Source organism: Mus caroli, unplaced genomic scaffold, assembly GCF_978045245.1.
Source record: "Mus caroli unplaced genomic scaffold, Mus_caroli_1 scaffold_7, whole genome shotgun sequence".
NCBI classification, from domain to species: domain Eukaryota; kingdom Metazoa; phylum Chordata; class Mammalia; order Rodentia; family Muridae; genus Mus; species Mus caroli.
Genome location: NW_028227262.1, coordinates 145,340,795 through 145,362,766, shown reverse-complemented (window position 1 = coordinate 145,362,766; position 21,972 = coordinate 145,340,795). Strand labels below are relative to the sequence as shown.

Here is a 21,972-nt window from a genome sequence, read left to right as displayed (position 1 = left end):
TGACACTTCTGTACATTTTCCCATTTTTATTTTCAAAGGGCACATTTTCAAAGAAGCAGAAGCTTGTAAAGATCAAGTCTTGTTGCCATAATGGGGTTCATCCAGTTGAAAGAGGATTAACAGACACCATTCAGGTAATATTTTTTTATATCTACTCTTCAGGGTCATTCTATAGAATTAACCCCGTTGCACCATCTCAGGGACTTTTACAACCCAAGAACCGACATGAAAAGATATTCTCTTACTGGATAAGATCATTAGCTAATGCTCTACAAGGCTTCAAGGCAAGATGGAGACCTGGAGATAGCACAGCACAGGGATTTTGAACCCCCATTTCAGTTTCCATGGTTGTTACAATGCTTGTGATAAGGGAGATAGTAGTCCTATCCCAGAATACTTTAAATAAATACCCTATGCCTTCTGTTTATGTGTGCCTGGGTGCATGTACATGTGTGTGTGTGTGTGTGTTTTGTGTTACTGAAGGAGACAGTCATCTATCCCATCTGTCTGATGAAAACACAAACGGGATTTTTTTCAGACTGACAGTCAGTGGTAAGAAGGAATTTCCCTTTTTCTGGAAGATGTTCCATGACTAATTTAATTATTTTTTTCTTGTTTTCAAATTTAAAATTACTTTACTTTTGGTATTTAATTGGCAAACAGTGGTTGTGCTTGACATGTTTTTAATGAAATGGCAGGAGCCTGAGCTTTTAGAATGACTGTCTGTGGAAGTTCTACTTCTGACCAGTGCTAAACAGATGGTATGAACACAGGCTGAGTTGGGCCATGATTTCCTAAGACTTTTGATTATAGGGTGGTGTCTTAGTTAGAGTTTTCATTGCTGTGAAGTGACACCAGGATCAAAGCAACTCCTACAAAGGAAAATTTTTAATTGGGGCTGAATTACAGTTTAAAGACGTTCAGTCCCTTCTATCTAGGTGGGAGCATGGCAGTGTCTAGGCACACATGGTGCTGGAGGAGCTGAGAGTTCTACATCTTCATCTGAAGGCTGTCAGGAGAAGACTACCATCTTCAACCAGGCAGGAGCAAGCTCTCAAAGCCCCTCGATAGTCACACACTTCCTCCACAAGGTCACACCTACTCCAACAGGGTCACACCTCCAAATAGTGCCACTCTCTGTACCAAGCATATTCAAACAGCCCCAGGTAGCAATGACAGCAAATATATTAATTTCCTGTGGAGAATCTAGGAGCTTCCAGAATTCCTAAAGGCTTTGCATTATTCAGTCTGTAATCCCAAAGCACAAACAACTCTGTTTATCTTCATTGTCTATAGCCACTGAGGAGTTCCAAACACAGGCTTTTTATTCAAACAAAACTTTTTAAGAGCATGTTACTTTCTCTTGTTGCTATGGAACAGATTGTATTTCCTAGCCCTGGAAAACAAATGTGACCAACAGATGAAACCATTTCATAAAACCCTGGATTTGGTTGAACACTTTCCCTGGTTTCTGACGACTTACTCATTGTATTTCCTTCCAATATGGAAATTTGATTGCAAGGTTTAGAATCTTGGCTAAAGGATTCATTGTGTGTGTTTGTGTTTGTTTGTGTGTGTGTGTGTGTGTGTGTGTGTGTTTGTGTGTGTGTGTGTGTGAGAGAGAGAGAGAGAGAGAGAGAGAGAGAGAGTTTGTGTATATATGTGTGTATGTGACTGAGTGTGTGATTGTGTGTGCACATGAGTGATTGTGTGTATGTGCATGTGTGTGTATGACAGATGTGCGGGTCTTATACATTTATATATATCTATGTACTGAGGTCCTTAATTATTTTGATGCTCATGCTGCTCCCTTTTATGTCAGTGTGAGCCACTTAGTGCCACTCTCCTGTCTATCTTCCACAATTCATCAGCCCTTGATTGCTTCCTGAACTTTAGAATAATGTGTCCCAGGTTCCTCTGAATAGCTCTTGGATCAGACTTGGGTTTGGGGACTTGGAAGGGAGCTGATTCTTGTTAGTAACATATATGAGAATATGAGGAAAGATCAATCGTACTTAGTGCAATGTAGTTGTCATGGTTGTAAGTAGTTTTAGTGGAAGAAGGGGAATAGCATATACCCTAAGAAACACATGGTCTGTGCTCATATTAACATTTCTAATCCAAGCTTAAGGTTTTGAAGATTTCTATGTTTTTTCAAAGAATACATGCTTCTGTGTATTATTTCTCTTGAAACTAAAATCCTATCGTGCCATAAAATATCCTATACATTGTACATTCAGAGTAGTAGCAATGGCTGAGCAACAACCAATCCTAGTTAGAGTACTTCTTTATATATATATATTCCCAATTTTTATTAGGGATTTACTTCATTTACATTTCAAATGCTATCCCGAAAGTTCCCTATACCCCCCCCCCCAACTGCTCCCCTACCCACCCACTCCCACTTCTTGGCCGTGATGTTTCCCCTGTACTGGAGCATATAAAGTTTACAAGACCAAGGGGCCTCTCTTCCCAATGATGGCAGACTAGGCCATCTTCTGCTACATATGCAGTTAGAGACACGAGCTCTGGGGGTACTGGTTAGTTGTTCCACCTATAGGGTTGCAGACCTCTTCAGATCCTTGGGTACTTTCTCTAGCTCCTCCATTGGGGGCCCTGTGTTCCATCTAATAGCTGACTGTGAGCATCCACTTCTGTGTTTGCCAGACACTGGCATAGCTTCACAAGAGACAGCTATATCAGGTTCCTTTCTGCAAAATCCTGCTGGCGTATGCAATAGTGTCTGTGTTTGGTGGCTGATTATGGGATGGACCCCCAGGTGGGGCAATTTCTGGATGGTCGATCCTTTCGTCTCATCAGCAATACCTTTCCTGGGCATATATCCAGAAGATGTTCCAACTGATAATAAGAACACATGCTCCACTATGTTCATAGCAGCCTTATTTATAATAGCCAGAAGCTGGAAAGAACCCAGATGTCCCTCAACAGAGGAATGGATACAGAAAATGTGATACATTTACACAATAGAATACTATCAAAAACAATGAATTTATGAAATTCCTAGGCAAATGGATGGATCTGGAGGGTATCATCCTGAGTGATGTAACCCAATCACAAAAGAACACACATGATATGCTCTCATTGATAAGTGGATATTATCCCAGAAACTTAGAATACTCAAGTTACAATTTGCAGAACACAGGAAACTCAAGAAAAACAAAGAACAAAGTGTGGGCACTTCGCCCCTTCTTAGAATTGGGAACAAAACACCCATGGAAGGAGTTACAGAGACAAAGTTAGAGTACTTCTAAATACTTTCTCTGATTTCTTTAGAATTTTTAGACCCCTAGGTTGTATATTGCTGAAGATTTATGGTCACATATTGTTTCTGAAAGCAACTGAAATTAAAACTCTATATTTGTGTACATATTCTACTATTCAACAGCTTCTTGGATCTCCAATTCCATTTGTTTTGGTTTTCTTTAACTTGTTTAAACTTATGTAAAATATAAAAACACATTCAAAGTCAAAACTACAAAAGAATCATTTATCTAAACTCACTGCATATCCATTAACTCTTTTTTGCCTCCATCCTGTTCCAAGTTTATATCAATGAAGTATGTCAACATCTTCCGTATTCTTCGAGAGTGTGCCTGTTTATTCTTGTTGCCCTAGTCCCATTTCCTCACTGTCTTCCTGGGTGTGATCATACACACACACACACACTCTGCTCACGCCCCACGTGTCACTTCCTTGGCCATTCTCATTCTGACATCCAGTTTGTTTACAGTATTCTGCATCAGACAATATCCTCAAGCATGAAATAACCATGATAGGTTTCAGATGAGTGTCTTTTCAGGCAAAGAGTGGATATACTTGTAATTTTGTTAAAGAGTTAATTTTAAATGTTAAATTTACTAAAATGATATGTATAGTTTTTTTCATTTTTCCTTTTACAAAGAAAGAAAAACACTATCTTATTGTAATAACCACTTTTTTTTTTTTTTTTTTTTTTTTTTTTGGTTTTTCGAGACAGGGTTTCTCTGTGTAGCCTTGGCTGTCCTGGAACTCACTTTGTAGACCAGGCTGGCCTCGAACTCAGAAATCCGCCTGCCTCTGCCTCCCGAGTGCTGGGATTAAAGGCGTGCGCCACCACGCCCGGCTAATAACCACTTTTAAAAATAATTTATTTGTGAAATTCAAGTCAAAGCATACATGCATTTTGGTCAGGATACATCTTACATAGTACAAAAGATCCAGAAATTTCTATTCTCTCAAACATTTTGTCTGAGGGAATACTGTAGCACATATGGTCAAAGAAGATTCACTTGTCAAATGTGGAAAAATAAAGAGACACAGAATTAAATATATAATGCTTTTTTTCTAGGAAAAATGTTTTTCTTTTCATAAATCACCAACATTTTAAATTCATCCAATAACAATTATAACTCTTTTTTGTAATAGCTCTTCTTCATAATATTGCAATATGGCAAGAAAGGTATTCAAGGACACTTGGCAAGGAATAAGTAATACCTCAGTGGAATGATTGAATAAGTGTTCATGACTTGGTTACTGGTCTCCTGGAGCCTAAAATGCAATCTAAACACTTAAGTTCATAATGAAGTGGTTTCGCCATTCCTAATGATGCCCATGTAGGTTAAAATTGCACATCTAAATTGTCTTCTGGTATTTTAGTAATGATTGTCTTTTGAAATTAGTATAGCTATCCCAAGAAGTTGGGCAAGTCATGTTCACATTCATATCGGATACACCACAAGGATTCAGTCTCTTAGACATTGTAACAGTACATCGAAAATGATAATTTCACATTTGGAAGGCAGCTTGGTATGAATAAAAACACACAGGTTAAAAAAAAGTAACATCGGTAAAATCAGAGGAGCAAATTACTAATGAGTTGTTTCCTTCAGTATGAGAAAATGCTTAAGAAAGATGCTTCCAAAATCTGGGCAGGAAATCACCTATCTTCCATCTCTTGGGCTTCTTCCAGCCTAAAGACAACAAAATAACAATTATCATGTGGCTTCAGTCTGACCTCCACCTCAAATCAACCTTTCTAACATACTTTTGATCTCACCTCATTTCATCTAACTTGATCATAAAGTCATTAGTCACGCAGTTGCTCCTGCTCTACATGTGAAACTGAAGCTCTGACTACTGTCTCCTGTGGCTAGACAGTATATGCCTACTGTCCCAGAAACCAAGGCAGCACACGCCGAGGCACTACACTGGTAGGATTATCATAGACGTGGCCGTTTGGCACTAATAAAATGAATACGGAATGCTGTATTTGACGTTGGAACTATTCATTTTCTTTGCTTGATGACTGGATAAGAGAAGCTTTACTACCTTTAACGCAGGCACGGTGGCAAGCATCCAGGTAATAAAAGTTGTTCTCGTTCCCACCACAGCCAGTATAGGTGAAAGTCTCACATGTTTTGTTTCTTGAATTAAAATAAAAGCGTGTCACATTGGCAGAACACAGACCTTCATCCTTTGGACTGGAGCAAAATGATGGAACTGTATGAAAAAGAAAAAGAAATTAGAAATACTGTAATACCAGACTAAGAGACAGTGATGCTCAGTGGAGTCTAGCTGGCGAAAATCCCACAGACAACTCATGCTGAATCCAAAATACTGAACCATTCAAAATAGGTCTGTCTCGAGTCACTGGGAAGGGAAGCTTACCTGCTCTATTTTGATTGTTCTATTTTTTATGAATTCAGAATTTAAACTTTGTGTGTGTGTATGTGTGTGCATGTACATGTGTGTGCACATATGTGTACATGTGTGTAAATATGTGTTCATGTGTGTGTGCATGTGTGTGTGTCCTGTGTTCTATGTTTATATCATTCTGCTCTCCAGTCAACACCTCCCATACCCATCTTTCTCAATTTTATAAGCTAAAATAATGCCTTCTAAACCTGTGTACTTACATACATTTCAATGTAAAGAGTAATTAAGCCTCCAACTAGACATCCTAAAATGGGCTTGTTTCAGTACATGGCATAATTTGACATTCTTGGGCGAGTGCCATCACCTGAAATATTTACATGCATTCAGTACTTGATTATTCAGTACTCAACACAGTACAGCAACACAGCTCTACCAAACTCTTGGCCAAAGAAGAGGTCCTGATTTAATTATTTTAAATCTGTGTGTCTCTGCTACAAGAACAGAATACTTTTTGTGATATAATTACCAAAAAAAAAACAGAAATTTAACCAAGGTCTTAACACTACATATTTCAATAACTCACAAACAAAGCTACTTTCATACATTTCTGAAGTCTCGGCATTTATTGGTGTATGCTATATTTTTATCAGTTATTTTAATTGCTATAAAAACGAGTTCCATTATGATATTTTCATTTATCATTGTGCATAACCCCTCCCCATTACATTCTGTATCTCTCATTCCCAAAGCTACTTATACATTTACTTCCTCTCTCTCTCTCTCTCTCTCTCTCTCACACACACACACACACACACACATATACACACATACACACACATACATACACACACACACACTCATACACACACACACACTCATACACACACACACGAAAATATGAGAAGCATTATGTCTCTATCTGATAGATTCCCTCCTCTATATTTTATATATCAATTGAAGACATGGATAATACAATATGAATATCACTGATCTAACAATACTTGGAAGCCACAGTGTTTCACATTTCAGGGTTTTCCAAATTCTGGAACATCTGCATATGTGCAATGAGATATCTTGCAGATGGGGTACTGGGATGCAGTTCTAAAAAAGAATTTCATAGTGCTTCATATCCACCCTCTATGCAGGATTTGAAGATAATGTAACTCAATAATATTAGTGCACCTGCTTTTTTACTGTTATCCATCAGCTGAGGTCAAGTGTGGAAACCTCCATTTTGGAAACAAGGCCAGTGCTAGAAAATTTCTGATCTCCAGTTTTTATATTACAGTGTTTCTAATTAGAGAAGCTCAATTGATGTTCTCCAGGGACAAGAGAAAAAGTAGCAACTTTTTGCTAATAGCCTTGTCACAGTCCAAACTTGAGAGTTTTGCGCATTATTAACCTTCAGCTTGTACCCACACATGGAAAAATAAGGACATAATGTTTCCTACAGGGCAGAAGTTGTTAAAGTCAACACACACACATACACAGACACACACACGAGAGAGAGAGAGAGAGAGAGAGAGAGATGCAGTCACGCAGGTGCACACATAATTGTATAATCACCAGCATACAAACAATATTAATTTCAAATCAAATTATTGATCTTCATATAAAAATTTTATAGGAAGACTTGAAATAGAAGTACCACAATTAAAGTACTTACTATGTTTCTTTGGTTCACACAAGCCCTTACATGTAGCTTCCTCAGAGAATACATTCATAGTCCTGCTACACAGACCAGGCCTAAGGGGCTCACATGTCATGGTATTCACGTTGAAGAAAAACCGTTTATTGGGCTTATCGCATGGATATGTTTTGAGCTCTAATCGACAAACTGGAGGAACTTCTGGGAGACGGGAAAGCAATAAAACATGTTATTCAAAGTAATCTTTCAGTTTTATGAAGAACAGCAATAAGTCAGTGAGGAATTGGGGCAAGAAGAATAAACTTTGTTCACTTTCAATAAGAATGTCAATGGGCCTCTCTTTCCACTGATGGCCTACAAGGCCATCTTCTAATTCATATGCAGCTAGAGACACAAGCTCCGGGGGGTACTGGTTAGTTCATATTGTTGTTCCACCCATAGGGTTGCAGATCCCCCCAGCTCCTTGGGTACTTTCTCTAACTCCTCCATTGGGGGCCCTGTGATCCATCCAATAGCTGACTTGAGCATCCACTTCTGTGTTTGCTAGGCCCCGGCATAGCCTCACGAGAGACAGCTATATCAGGGTCCTTTCAGCAAAATCTTGCTAGTGTGTGCAATGGTGTCAGCGTTTGGAAGCTGATTATAGGATGGATCTCCGGATATGGCAGTCTCTAGATGGTCCATCCTTTTGTCTCAGCTCCAAACGTTGTCTCTGTAACTCCTTCCAATGGGTGTGTTGTTCCCAATTCTAAGAAGGGGCACAGTGTCCACACTTTGGTCTTTGTTCTTCTTGAGTTTCAAGTGTTTCACAAATTGTATCTTATACCTTGGGTATTCTAAGTTTCTGGGCTAATAACCACTTATCAGTAAGTACATATTGTGTGAGTTCCTTTGTGATTGTGGTCGTGCAAACTTTATCTGCCTCAGTACAGGGGAACGTCAGGGCCAAGAAGTGGGAGTGGGTGGGTGGGGGAGTTGGGGGGTATGGGGACTTTTGGGATAGCATTGGAAATGTAGATGAAGAAAATACCTAATTTTAAAAAAAGAAAAAAAAATAAGGACACATGCTCCACTATGCAAAAAAAAAAAAAAATGTCAATGGGCATAGCAACTATGGTAGTCATCAGGGGAGGTCTTCCAAAAGTAGAATAGTGCTATCATATAACCTAATTCTATCAAAGTCAAAGATGTAGATAAGGAGTCCTGAGTGTACACATCACAGAAACATCTGCATATGCTTCTTTCTCCCTGTACTTAAGAGCTGAAGAGCAGAGACACCCTAGTTGTTTAGTAACAGATGGATTTTAAAATAAATGTGGTTGAATTACAATGGAATGTTTTTCAGATGAAGGTAAGGATGAAGTCACAATGTTTCTAGGGAAATGCAAAACACACAACACTCAGAAAGACAACAGCACGCATATCATCCCGTAAACACTCTAGCTTGAAGTGTATGTATGATGGAAGTAAAAAGGTGGATGAGTGAGGCACGGGAGGAAATAGATGTGGGAAGAGGGGCAAAGAGTGTACAGAGCACATGTGCCATAAGAGCTGAAGGTGTGGCTACCTGGGAGCATGTGCCATGAGAGCTGGAGGTGTGACTACTTGGGGAGAAGGGCCAGCAAAATGGGACAGAGGATGAGGAAGGTTCAGAGGGAAGGCAAGAACAAACAGTGGTATGTATGTATGTATGTATGTATGTATGTATGTATGTATGTATATATGTATGTATGTATGTAGGAATGAGCCTAATAAAGCCCAGCATTTTGTATGCTAATCCAAGAAACTAATAAGATGCTAATAAAAGCCAAAGCGGCCTTCTTAGTCGTACTTCCAAAACATTGCCGTCATTTCTGAAACTACTGGGGGATATAACCTTATTTCATACTGGAATAGGAAACTCCAAAAGTTTGCCCACTCGTCTGAAGGTAAGCTTTTGATAGACAAAGTGAGCAGGTTTGACTTGGTTGTGATACAGGTTTCAAGTTCCGTAGAAAGACCCCTGTTATTCCCACCAGTACATATTTCTTCCTGGCTGAGTTCCTTGGTGACCAAAGCCCCACACCATCCTTAATAGACCATCCTTGTATAAAATGACAAAGTAAAAGAAAACAGACTCTTCCAAACAGAAGCTTGGCTGTGGATACCTCTACACTAACCCAAGTGTAAGGCAAAAAAAAAGTAAAGTCAGATAATGAGCTAAATCACACTTCAAAAAATAAGAACCAATAAAAAATATTCCCTATGGATGGGTAATCAACAAGAGGCAACAGTGGTCTCAAAGACCGTATTTCTTCAACCAATGTCCTGTCTGATGCAGAAGAGCACTCCTGTTTTCCCCTTGCATTTATTATGACTTGATATGGGCTCATTGCGGCTTTCCCAGACAGAGTTGCAATGGAATCTGGTAGTGAGATAAACTCTGTTAGTGGTTGTAGATTGGGCGTTCTTTTGGAGAAGCTTCAAAGCAATCATGTGGGAGGTGGGCATAAACTCTGTCCCGCCCCTTTTGTGCAGAGTCCCGCTATGTTCTGTGCACCCCCAAACACTTACTCTTGATACTTCTGCAAGTGTGTTCGCAGCGATCCCGATTGTGGAAATTGTTGGCATTGCCCAAGCAGCCTCCATAGTTGAATCTGCGGCACTTTTGCTGGTCCCTGTCATAGTAGAACTTGGGGATAGGGGTTTGACAAGGTCCTGCGTCCAAGGGCAAGAGGCAGATCTCTAAATTATTCCCTGTAAGAGGGTCAGAAGGAACGAAACAAGGGAGGCGGTCAGATTTGGTGCCTGGAAGATCTGACTCGGAGTTCACCACAGAAGTTTCTGAACCAACTAGGGCACGACTTCCCCTCGGTGGCGGCAGGGACCTAAAAACAAGGAAGCGGATGCGGCAAGGGGGATCCTGGGCAGATACCTTGGGCAGACACTGAAGCGAGACCAAGAACGGAGCCCACCAGGAGCAGCGGCAAATTCCACAGTCGCAGGGGCATAGCGGGGTCCATAGTGCTGGATGGTGCTGCGGCTCGCTGGACGCCGGGGAGGAGAGTGCTAGTCGCCTGCTAGCAGAAGAGCGGCCTTTAAGCCACCCCTGGACCCCCGACGGGGCGGAGCGCAAAACGTGGCTGATTCATGCCTGAGGCAGAGCTCATCCCGCCCCCGCGTTCAATGTGTTCCAAGAGGAATTTCCTGGGAGTTGAGAAGTTGAGCCTGATTCCCAAAGTTTTGCTTGCAGCCAAGGGGTGATGCCTGTGGCGTGCATGTGTGTCAGTGATGATGGGAAGTGGGCTAGCCAGAGGGAAATTACCAGTGGAGGATTGCTCAAGGCACCAGTTGCCAATTTGCACCTTCACCTAAAAGAAACCTGAATCCCAGAGCAGGAGTTTGAGAGAGATAGGGAAAAGACAGATCCACGGTTCTTATGGACTTTTGATCATCTCTATGGACTCTGAGATCAGAAATCTATTCCAAACGGATTCCACGCAGTAGAATTTTTAGGTTAATGCTGATGGAATCTCCCTATAAAAAGTCAACACCATAATCAAGAATCGCAGCACAGTTTTTTTCCTTTTTTTTCTTTCTTTTCTTATTTTCCTTTTTTTCTTTTGAGACAGTCCCATGGATTCTAGGCTGGCTTTGAATTTATTATGTAGTCAAGGATGACCTTGAAATTTTATCCTCCTGCCTTCACCTCCTCCTGGTTGTTGAAGAACTAGAGAGTTTCCATCATTCCAAAAGCTTCCTTTGAGATACAAGCCTATATAAGGCAGGGCAGCTGATTTCTGTGCCCATACAGAAGCTTTGGCCATTCTTAAATTTCATATGCATGAGATTTTAAATGAAGTACTCTTTAGGTTTATATTTTTGCTAGGTTTTTTAAATTTAGTTTTATTTATTTACTAATTATTTATTTGTTAATTTTGCTCTTTGAAAAAAAGATCTAATGTAGGCCAGGCTGACTTCCAATTGGCTGTGTAGCAAAGGATAAACATTAACAAACGACTGCTGCCCCTTACTCTACCACCTCCTAAATGCTGATACTAGAAGCCCATGTCATGCTGACTGCCTGAGGATTTGTGATTTTTCTCAACTACTTTTTTGGTAATATGCCTATGTTGTGTTGTCGGTAGTTCAAATTTGAAATACAACATACAAATACCATGAAGTCTCTAGCTTGTACGTATGAATGAAGGTGTGGAATGTGACTTTTACGGTTCAGCATAAGGGAGTATAAGAAGCTGCCGCATGGTTATCTGGGATGGTTTCCATCCTGAGAGCAATGATAACCTTTGCAAATGGGACATAAAAGTCCAGAGAGACCTGCCTGGCAAACGGTCAACCCCTTCCCACATATCCTAGTCAGCACAGCTAATAAAGTCCACTACGCTGATATAGATTAGATTATGGCCAACCTTTTGTTTACATGGCATCAAAATCAACATTGAAATTTTACATAAGAATTTTAGGGAAAATCAAGGGGAACTTTAAAGGACTCTCTTGATAAACATGTCTTTACTTCTTTCTTATTTCCTCTTGTTTATCTGACATTCTTTTAATGAGTAACTATCCTTGATTTTTCCTGAAAATACTAGGAATTTAAAGAAGATCTCTTTCAAGCTTCTGGAAGATTCTGAGGGGTACAGCAGATTGGTTCCCACAAGTCCAGTACTCTGGGTAGGTTTGTACATAACAACTTGTCCTGTTTTCAAGTCAAAGGGTAGAGTCAGATGCCTTTGGAGACTTGCCTGGTCTGAAAGTGCTGCTAGCATTACTAGATAACAATGAAAAAGGACAGTCAGAGCCCTGAAAGCTTAACCACCAACTGGGTGGGGGAGATGAGGAGAAAGAATGGGTGAGAGGCAGTTGTCTCCCTGATTTACAGGTGCCATACTTTGAAGGTGGCCAGTTTCCAGCCAGGCCTTAAGCTTCATCTAATGAAAAGTTGGGCAGAGGTGAATATTATCCATAAGCCAGAGCCAGCTTAGCGTAGAAATCACTGAGATAGCCAGCAGATTCTAGAAGACAATCAACTTCTTCCCACATTCTTGGGAGAACGGGATTAGGTCCTCCTAGTCCATTCCATGCAGTATCAGAGAAGGGGGGTTTTAGAGATATTTCACCAGGGTCATGTTCAGAAGAAAAGTTAGCTCCAAATTTACATATTTACGGATCCCCTTCTGGAATGCAATGAAATATATCTCCAAACCGAATTAAGATAGATTTCAAAGACAGATACTGAATCGAGTTTTGCCTCAGTGCTGAAGACTGTTATTTCGTGGCCCTATTTTGGATATGTTTTAGCCTGCTGCTCCTGGCATAAATAAGGAGCCTTTTGAAAGGGGGGCAGCTTTGTTTTTTTTGTTTTTGTTTTTTTTTAATGGAAGTTGGCTGCTTTGCTGAGGAGATAGACTTGGAAAAATCAGAAATTAGAACTTTATTTCTCATTTTCTTAAAGGCTCCAAACCTCAAAGACTAATTCAGTAAGAAAGTTCACTGCTGGGCCCTGATGTGTGATGCAGGTTAGACAGAAAGGGTCTGAGTGCAGGAAGAGGTTGTCAACTTCTTGCACAGAGACCACTCACATCGGACCTAGCCAGGATCCCACTGACAACCTTGGCAGACTACTTTAGCCTGGGTCAGGAAGCAGCAGTAGGGAATGGCCTTGTGGGACTCAAAGGTAGTTTTCTTCTCATCAGCTCTCTCCTTGGAGTTAAAGAGGGCACCTCCTTGCATAGGAGAAGTCACACTGGTGAGGCTTTACTGTGCAGTGGATCTCAGGGAATAATCCCAGGGAAGCTGACTCCAACAGTCAGGACCTCAGAGCAACTCTCAGGCTCAGGGTAGAACTTAAGAGACCTCTTCTGGATCCACTTAGACTTGAGATCCGTGCAAGGAGATAAGAATGGATCAATTTGTATTGTTCTAGATGATAACCACCAGTTTGTGCCAGCACCATTTGTTGAAAATACTGTCTTTTTCTCACTGGATGGTTTTAGCTCCCTTGTCAAAGATCAAGTGACCATAGGTGTGTGGATTCATATCTGGGACTTCAATTCTATTCCATTGATCTACCTGTCTGTCATTGTACCAGTACCATGCAGTTTTTTATCACAACTGCTTAATTTAGTACAGCTTAATATCAGGCATGGTGATTCCACCGGAGGTTCTTTTATTGTTGAGAGTAGTTTTTGCTATCCTCAGTTTTTTATTATTCCAGATGAATTTGCAAATTGCCCTTTCTAACTCAGTAAAGAATTGAGTTGGAATTTTGATGGGGATTGCATTGAATCTGTAGATTGCTTTCGGCAAGGTAGCCATTTTTACTATATTAATAATGCCAATCCATGAGCATGGGAGATCTTTCCATCTTCTGAGATCTTCTTTAATTTCTTTCTTCAGAGACTTGAAATTCTTATCATACAGACCTTTCACTTCCTTAGTCACACAAAAGTATTTTATATTATTTATGATTATTGTGAAGGGTGTTGTTTCCATGATTTCTTTCTCAGCCTGTTTATTCTTTGTGTAAAGAAAGGCCATTGACTTGTTTGAGTTAGTTTTATATTCAGCTACTGCACTGAAGCTGTTTATCAGGTTTAGGAGTTCTCTGGTGGAATTTTTGGGGTCACTTATGTATACTATCATATCATCTGCAAATACTGATATTTTGACTTCTTCCTTTCCAGATTGTATCTCCTTGATGTCCTTTTGTTATCGAATTGCTCCATGTTTTCTGGTTTTGTTGAGTATAGCCTCTTTTTCTGTGGTGTAGCATCCTTTAGACACAGGCTATAGATACACCATTGAGTGTGTTAGTTTCTGTCCTCCTTACTCTGCCAAATGGGGTGCATCTTGAAGGCTTCTGTGACCTTTGGCTGAGGGAAGAAAGTTGAATAAGAGGAACAGTAGCAAGCTTGAGAGCACCAAGCCAGGCTGTGGGGGATCTCCTGTCAGGGAGGAACCGACTCCTTCTAATTGAAAAAGACTTGAGTGTTCTAACATAAGGGAATTTAATTTCTGAGAGAGATTCTGATATCACAGGACATACAATTTGAGGCATGTGGAAGGAGAAATGTGACTTCACGGCCACATGGCCTGGCATGTCCTTGTCCCTAAAGCTGTATCTTAGGTCAAAAGGTTTCCACAAGCCTAAGGGCTGTTCCTTTGTCCAAAGTCAACAGGAAGAGGAATACTATGAGGAAACTGACAAAAAAAGTCTTCCTGATTGACTCATCCTTACCACAACAAATGACAGTTACAGTGTCTGTGCCAAAGAGACACTCAAAATAATTAGCGTCCTGTAAAATATAGGTTACTGGGTTCTTAGGTTTTTAATACGACACAAAACCAGAAGTATGTGGGTTTTACAGAGGTCAAAAGTAAGCTCTAGAATCCAAAAGTACCTGGCCATGTCAATAAACTGTCATTGCTTGCAGAGCTGAGATTAAAACCTAACACGCTGGAGTCCCAGATCTGCACTCTTTCCAACTTTCAGGTCTGAACTGGGTGCCAAGATTTATGTACTGAAATTCAATCCAAAAGCTCTGGTGAGCCCTGAGCCCCTCGAGACGTACCTGATATTTATTCCTGGTTCCTCTCATATCTACGTTGGCCATAACAAATGAATCTGGAGGAAATCTGCACTGTATTGACACCTACAGTTTCCAATCCTTCAGTGTATTGCCCAGTCCCCGTCCACAGGCTTTATATTTGATTGAGAACTTATAGAAAGAAGTGAAACAAACGGTTTCCATCTTTGTTAACCTCTGAGGAGAAAAGTATTGTTTCTAGATCTCTAGCAAATAACTGGAATCAGTTGAACTATGTGACTTGAGCTACATTTTATAACTTCATTTTAAGGGGTTGGATTGATGATTTAAGAAGCACTTTAGAGATACCAGAGCATAGCAGGGCACAGTGGTGATAACTATATAAGCAAGTTCAGTAGAGTTATCTTAATGAAAATTTAAGACTATTAATGTATTCTAGGTTCCCTCATCATTTGATTTTGTTGTTTGTTTCAAGGGCTTTATCTGAGTATATAATGAAACGTCTTGGGGATTGAACTCACATGTAAAACCCAAATTAATTTTTTTCATATGTAATTTGTATACAGAGTAAGAAGGTAATTTTATACACTATTTTAGTGTGTGTGTCTGTGTGTGTGTGTGTGTGTGTGAAGACTTTTTTGCTTAGTTGAAATCATGTAAAAGAGTTCTCAAGGCTGAGTGTTAAGTCATTCCAACTTTTATTCTTTGGCCAGAGGAAATTGAACCGACTGATTAAGAAAGAGCTGTCAACTAAGCAAGGACAAATATGAGAATGTGGCATCAAGAAAAATAAGAGAGATGATTCAACAATGAGAAGAACTTAATATTATCACACACCAGTTTTTTTAAAAAGTTAGAAATTGCATAGATTTTAAAAAGTAGTTTTGTGTGACCTTAGTGACATTTCTTTAGAGTGTCCTATGTAGCTCTTTGAATATGTGTGGATGAGTCAGGTATGGGATTTTCCACACTGGTGGAGTTTTATTGGTGCACAGAAAGTTTCATATTTGGGGGTATTTTTCATTTAGGATTTTAGGATTAGGGATACTCAATCAGTAAGACATTTGCTTATTGACACTGTTCAGTACCGGGATAGCTGTAACTCAGATGTCTTTTACCCAACCATGAAGTTCATAATTCACCTGAGAGCAAACAGATAGAAACATAGTAAATATATTGCCATAATGCTCTAGAAGAACATCTGCCCAAACTGATAATCAGATTAGAGGATTGAGAGAGGTAATCACCAAAGCCCTAGTTTTCAATGTTATATTTAGCATAATGCAATAGACCTTGACCTTTCAGACCTAGACAGTTTTTCTAGCAAAACAATGGACATTTGAGAATTTAGACAAAGTCTGTGTTGGCTATGTATTAATTATAAATGCTATATGCCCTCTAAATTTTCATTTGTTTTAGCTTATATTTGAAAGATTTTATATCTTAAAGTATACACAGGAGATAATCTAGCATCTGTGCAACTGGCAGACTCTAGATGCAGTTTGAAAGGGATATGCATCTCCCAGGACTGCCAGGGCCTTTCTCAGATGATTATTAGCTATGGAGAGACTGAGTTGAAAGAACTTGTGCATTGGGAAGAGATGAGGATGCCAGCCTGCACTGCTTGCACTACATCAGCAGGGAAGCACAGAATGCTCCTGTCATCCAAATGAACCTACTAAGCACCCTATCTTCCAATCTCTTACAACGAAATCGCTATAGTTCCCTGTGTATGGCTGAGGACTCATGCCTTCCTCCCCACATCCGTGTAAGCATACCAATTGTGGTTATTCTTGTTTAGCTCATGTTTCTACAGGAAAGAATATACCTATTGATTATCCAATACCAAATAGTCAGCCCTGACAACATATATACAAATCACATTATACAGACCAAAAATGCCTTTAGGTATTTATGAATATATATGTATGTACATGTAATTGTGCAATAACAGTTAAGGAAAGAAAAGATGTCATGAATTTAAAAGAGAGTGATGAAGATGCAGGAGAGGTTTTGGAAGGAAGAAAGGGAAGTGGAAAATGGTTTAATTATATCATAATATCAAAAAATACTCTTAATGGAAGAACCACTCTGGATCAATTTGAAATAAAAATTTTGACTGCTGCTTGAAGTCTTTTCCTCTCTTGACCTTTCAAAGGCATTTCTCTATAACTCAATGTCCTAATAGGACTCCATTTCATTGCTTAAATTTTCAGCCAAATTTACCCGAAGTGCTTATGGTTCTATCTGCCTCCACTTCCTCATCTCCTGCTTTTCTCTTCCTCTGCATTATCTTCCAAACAACATTCCATATTATGGGCAGAAATAATAGGAGATGCTTTTATCAAAGACAACAGTTGTCACATTTTACAGGACTTCTTGGTACAGGTAATACCCCAAGCAGTTGTAGCCAAGATTACATTTCTATTTCTATTTTGTCCACCTTTTTACCACTGCTTGACAATTGTTCGTCCTTTCTCATATTTGAAATGTTTTTCTTAGTCTTCATCTCACATTTTTCTGCCTTTCACCTACTTAGTCACCTCCTTCCTCTCAGTGGATCTGTTCCTTTCCCCTGGCTAAGCAGTAAAGGTTGCAAGAACACAGCAAGCCAAGGCTTCTTTTTGCCTTCACACTTCACATTCTAAAAACTTTGTACACTTGCATGAATATACATGCCTACATCAACGTATGATTGCATATACCTTTTATCCATCCTTTGAATCATTAACATTGACTACTTAACATCACCACTTAGCTCTCCAGCAGACAATCTTAACTGATCTTTTATTTGTGTATCTCCAATTTTTAAAAATAAATAAATGACACTTTGGTGAAGTATCTTAAGGCATTGTCTCTAAATACATTTCCATATGGCTTTTCAAAAGGCTTTCAGTATTAGCTAGTCCTCACTGTAGTCTGTCTTCTGTGTCCTCTGTCCTCTACCCTGACCGCACATCCCTCCCATGTTTAATCCCCCTTTTTATACCCCACTTAATTTTTTTTTCCTTTTTCCATTTTTTCCCCTTTTTTCCCAGACAGGGTTTCTCTGTGTAGCTCTGGCTGTCCTGGAACTCACCCTTATAAACCAGGCTGGCCTCGAACTCAGAAATCTGCCTGCCTCGGCCTCCCAAGTGCTGTGATTAGAGGCGTGCGCCACCGCTTCCCGGCCCCACTTAGTTCTTTTTTTTTTTTTTTTTTGGTTTTTCGAGACAGGGTTTCTCTGTGTAGCCCTGGCTGTCCTGGCACTCACTTTGTAGACCTTACAACACTATAGTCTATTTCCTTTTCCTCAGGAGATCACACAGTCAGCCCCTTACTTGCTAACCAATCTTTGTGGATACTCTTTATTTAAGTAAACAGCATTTTTAAGACACAACAGAACAGATGCACATATGAACTCACAGAGACTTTGACAGTATGTGGAAACACAACAAGCTCGGGGCAGACAACATTCCAGCATGGAGGAGGGAAAACAGGCATAACCTCCTACCTCTAGTCAAGAAGCTATTTGAAAGTGATAGCCGCCAGGGAAAAGAAAAAGAGTTTTCTTTACTGAAGAGGCATTTGTAAAAGTATCTTGTATTCGGCTGATGTGATTGTCTTGGCGGCTTCCTGCTTACAGCCTCTCTCTGCTAACCTAGCTTAGTCCCGGAAGCCTTCGCACAATCTAATCTAGGCCTACAATGTTTTCAGCCTCTGAGACTTGCTGCTGAATAAGCTAGCCCCTTTCTAGTTCTTTCCAAACTTGGCTGGCTGATTCAACTCAGTTTTTTCTAGGTCAAAACTCTCGAAGCTGAAAGCACCCAAGGACTTGAAGGGGTCTGCAACCCTATAGGTGGAACAACAATATGAACTAACCAGTACCCCCAGAGCTCGTTTCTCTAGCTGCATATGTAGCAGAAGATGGCCTAGTCAGCCATCACTGGGAAAAGAGGCTCCTTAGTATTGCAAACTTTATATGCCTCAGTAAGGGGAACGCCAGGGCCAAGAAGAGGCAATGGGTGGGTAGGGGAGCAGGGCTGGGGGTATAGGGAACTTTCGGGATAAGATTTGAAATGTATATAAAGAAATATCCAATAATAATAATAACAACAACAACAACAATAATAATAATAATAATAATAATAATAATAATAATAATAATAATAATAATAAAGAAGAAGAAGAAGAACCTCTCTAAGCTGACTGATTTGATCTAGTTTCTCTCTCAGGCTCTCCTGAATTGCTTTGCTTGACTTACACTTACTTTGGCAATGCAGTCAAATCTTTTGGCTCCTCCTAATTCTCTGGCTCATTCTGTCTTCACCTGTTCTAGCTCTTTGCAACCTGTCTGTGTACAACTGTGCTGGTAAAACTGCCTCCTTCTCTCTCTATGTTGCTTTCTCATATGTTATCTCTCTTCGCTCTCTCTTCTTGTAAGAGTTGGGCAGATTGTATTCTATCAGATCTTTCTCTTTTTCTGCCACTCAATTAAACATCACTTTCAAACATGGGTGCTTCCTTCATCAAACTATCTTTACCTTCATTGTTTGGGATTAAAGGTGTGTACTAAGGAAGTGTCTATGTTCCTGCCAAAGGGATTAAAGGTGTGAGCTAAGGGTTGAGCCACACCACAACTGGAAGCAGGGATTTTATTGTTTTGTTTTTGTTGTTGTTTTGTTCGGTAAATGACACAATCTCAGGGTCATAGCATGACCAAATATCCTACAACAGACACAATATGTCAACCACACAGAAGACAGGCTCCATGCTCAATAGTTACCAACACAAATCAAAGCTCAGTTTTTTGTTTGTTTGTTTTTGTGTTATTTAGCATGTTTTTTGTTTTGTTTTGTTTTGCTTTGCTTTGTTTTGTTTTTGATGTGGACAAGGGATGGCCATTAAGGGAACTAAAGATAGCTCAAGATAATTGTATTAGCTCTAGCCCAGCAACATTTCAACCTCTCCATGGTCACTGAAACTGTCATCAGCCACTGATCCTTGTAGAAAGTTCAGCTTAAGGTGTGGGTTTTTCAGAACCTTAGTTCATGTTTCCCCATGTTGGCCAGGCATCCCAGTTTGTGCATTCAGGGACAAATGTTAATTGCCCCTGGTTTTTGGAAGGCTCAATCCTAAGGTCTGATGTAGATAAGAATGAGTAGTAGAGAGCAAAGCAGCTGTTAGGCAAGAAGAAGAGCCTGTAAAGACCTGAAAGAAGAAGAGCTTCTCTGACTGAATGAAGTCATTAAAGGAGAGATTGAATAAAAACCTATGAGCTGCTGTGATCCAAGTCTTACTTGTTTTATCTTATTTTATATTTGACATAACATGGGCCATATAATACGGTCTGGCTTAACACAGTGAAGGGACTAGAGGAGAGAAGCACGATGTAACCAATCAAGTTACAGTGGTTTAAAACTTACTCATGCTATATTTATAATTATTCGAACCACATAACTTATTTTAGTTTAATTCATATTTGTTATATTTTAGGGTATTTATTCCAATCTGATTTTATATCTATAATTTCATATTGAGTGGCAACCTCTATGCTTAAGAAAGATTGGCCTTTGATATTCAGATTAGTTTATTAATTGTTACCTGTGGATACTAATCTCATTTACTTCACTTGTACCAGATTTTTAGTTTGAGAAACTAAACGAAAAAACACTGAAGAAATTGAATAACAAAACAGATCAAAATTTAACAAGGTTTTCTATATTGAATATTATTAATAATAGTGATTCACTCGTGATTAAACCTGTTAAGATCAGAATTTTATAGACTTTATAGACATAATAATCCATCTTATTCTTTTAATTCTCTATAGAAAAGAAAATGAGACTCCAGAAGTTACTACGCTATTGTCTACTTTCTTTTTTTATTAGTAAAATATGAATATTGTTTAATTAGTTTTTAAAATCCTGGCAAATTGAAGTATAGGATATCTTAAATACTCAGTGAAGGAATTCTAACTTTTAAGGTATAGAATATTAAGATTGTTGTGATTATTAGAAATTGGCGTCTTAGCTGGAGATACGGCTCAGCTCACTACTGAAGAGAGATTAAATTTGTTCTTCCAGAGTATTTAGTTTCCAGAACCAATGTCAGGGGCTCACAACCTTCTGTAACTCCAGCTGCCATGCATCTGGTGCCTCTGGCCTCGGAGGGCACCTATACCTGTACATACCCAAATGCAGACTCACACACTTCCTTACACAAATTAAAACAACAGCATGCATGCATGCACACGCACTGTGACGGGGCTAAGACAGTTTCGGCAAAGCTAAAAAAAAGACAGTTGCAGCATTTCATCTTGTCTTCTTGCTGAATCCATGTCAGGTTTAACTAGAATTTGATCTCCTTGATGAAGAATACCATGATCCCATAGAAAATCACCCAGCTCTCTTCTTCCTTTAGGAACCAAATGTCAGGATGTTTTAGCTAACTTACCTTAGCTAGAACATCATTTTAAAAAAACCAAACAACAACAACAACAAAACAAACAAACAAACCAGACTCTCCCTCTCAGCAGCTATCAACCAGTACTAGCTCCGCACCTAGTCGGGGAGAGGGATTTTCTTCCTGCCCTTCCCATGTATGCTGGGAATTTGTCTGGCTTGAGTTAGCTCAGGTCTTATGCATACTGTCGTAATAACTGTGCGTTCACATGTTCAACCGCTCTGCTGGTCCAGAAAGCACTATTTCCCTCATATTTTTAATTTGTTTTTGTTTTTTTTAAATCCAGCTGTACTCTACACAGAGATTTGGAGGAAAGAGTTAGAGTAATATTTTGTTAATTTTAAATACACTTTAAAATTGAAATTATACTATTAATGAAATATTTTTCTTGTTCTACAAAGTCAGTGCAAACACTTGAATCTTTTGAAACATGAAAACTAGATCATAACTTATAAAGTTTTGGTAAGCAAACAGTCATAACAGCAGCATGATTAATGAAGAGATGATATCATTCCTATTTAGACCATTTTAAAACCAGAGTTAGCCTTATTTTGATTGCTTAGGAATATATCCTTTGAAGTATTAAGTATACTAAGCATTAGAAAACACACATAGTTGTGGTTATAAATGGCTTCAAGAAGCATAAACACTGAGAAAGCTCAGTTGCTCAAGATGCTT

The 21,972-nt window shown here is 39.4% G+C and overlaps 1 protein-coding gene across 1 annotated transcript; it reads right to left on the bottom strand.

Moving 5' to 3' along the window:
• Positions 1–4,131: 4,131 nt before the first annotated feature.
• On the bottom strand, positions 4,132–10,896 carry Tfpi2 (tissue factor pathway inhibitor 2). The gene is made up of 5 exons (XM_021165013.3): positions 10,218–10,896; positions 9,857–10,039; positions 7,322–7,504; positions 5,329–5,499; positions 4,132–4,970 (listed from the first exon to the last, which is right to left on the bottom strand). The coding sequence occupies exons 1-5, from the start codon at positions 10,303–10,305 to the stop codon at positions 4,903–4,905; spliced, it is 693 nt and encodes a 230-aa protein (XP_021020672.1). The 5' UTR covers positions 10,306–10,896; the 3' UTR covers positions 4,132–4,902.
• Positions 10,897–21,972: the final 11,076 nt, after the last annotated feature.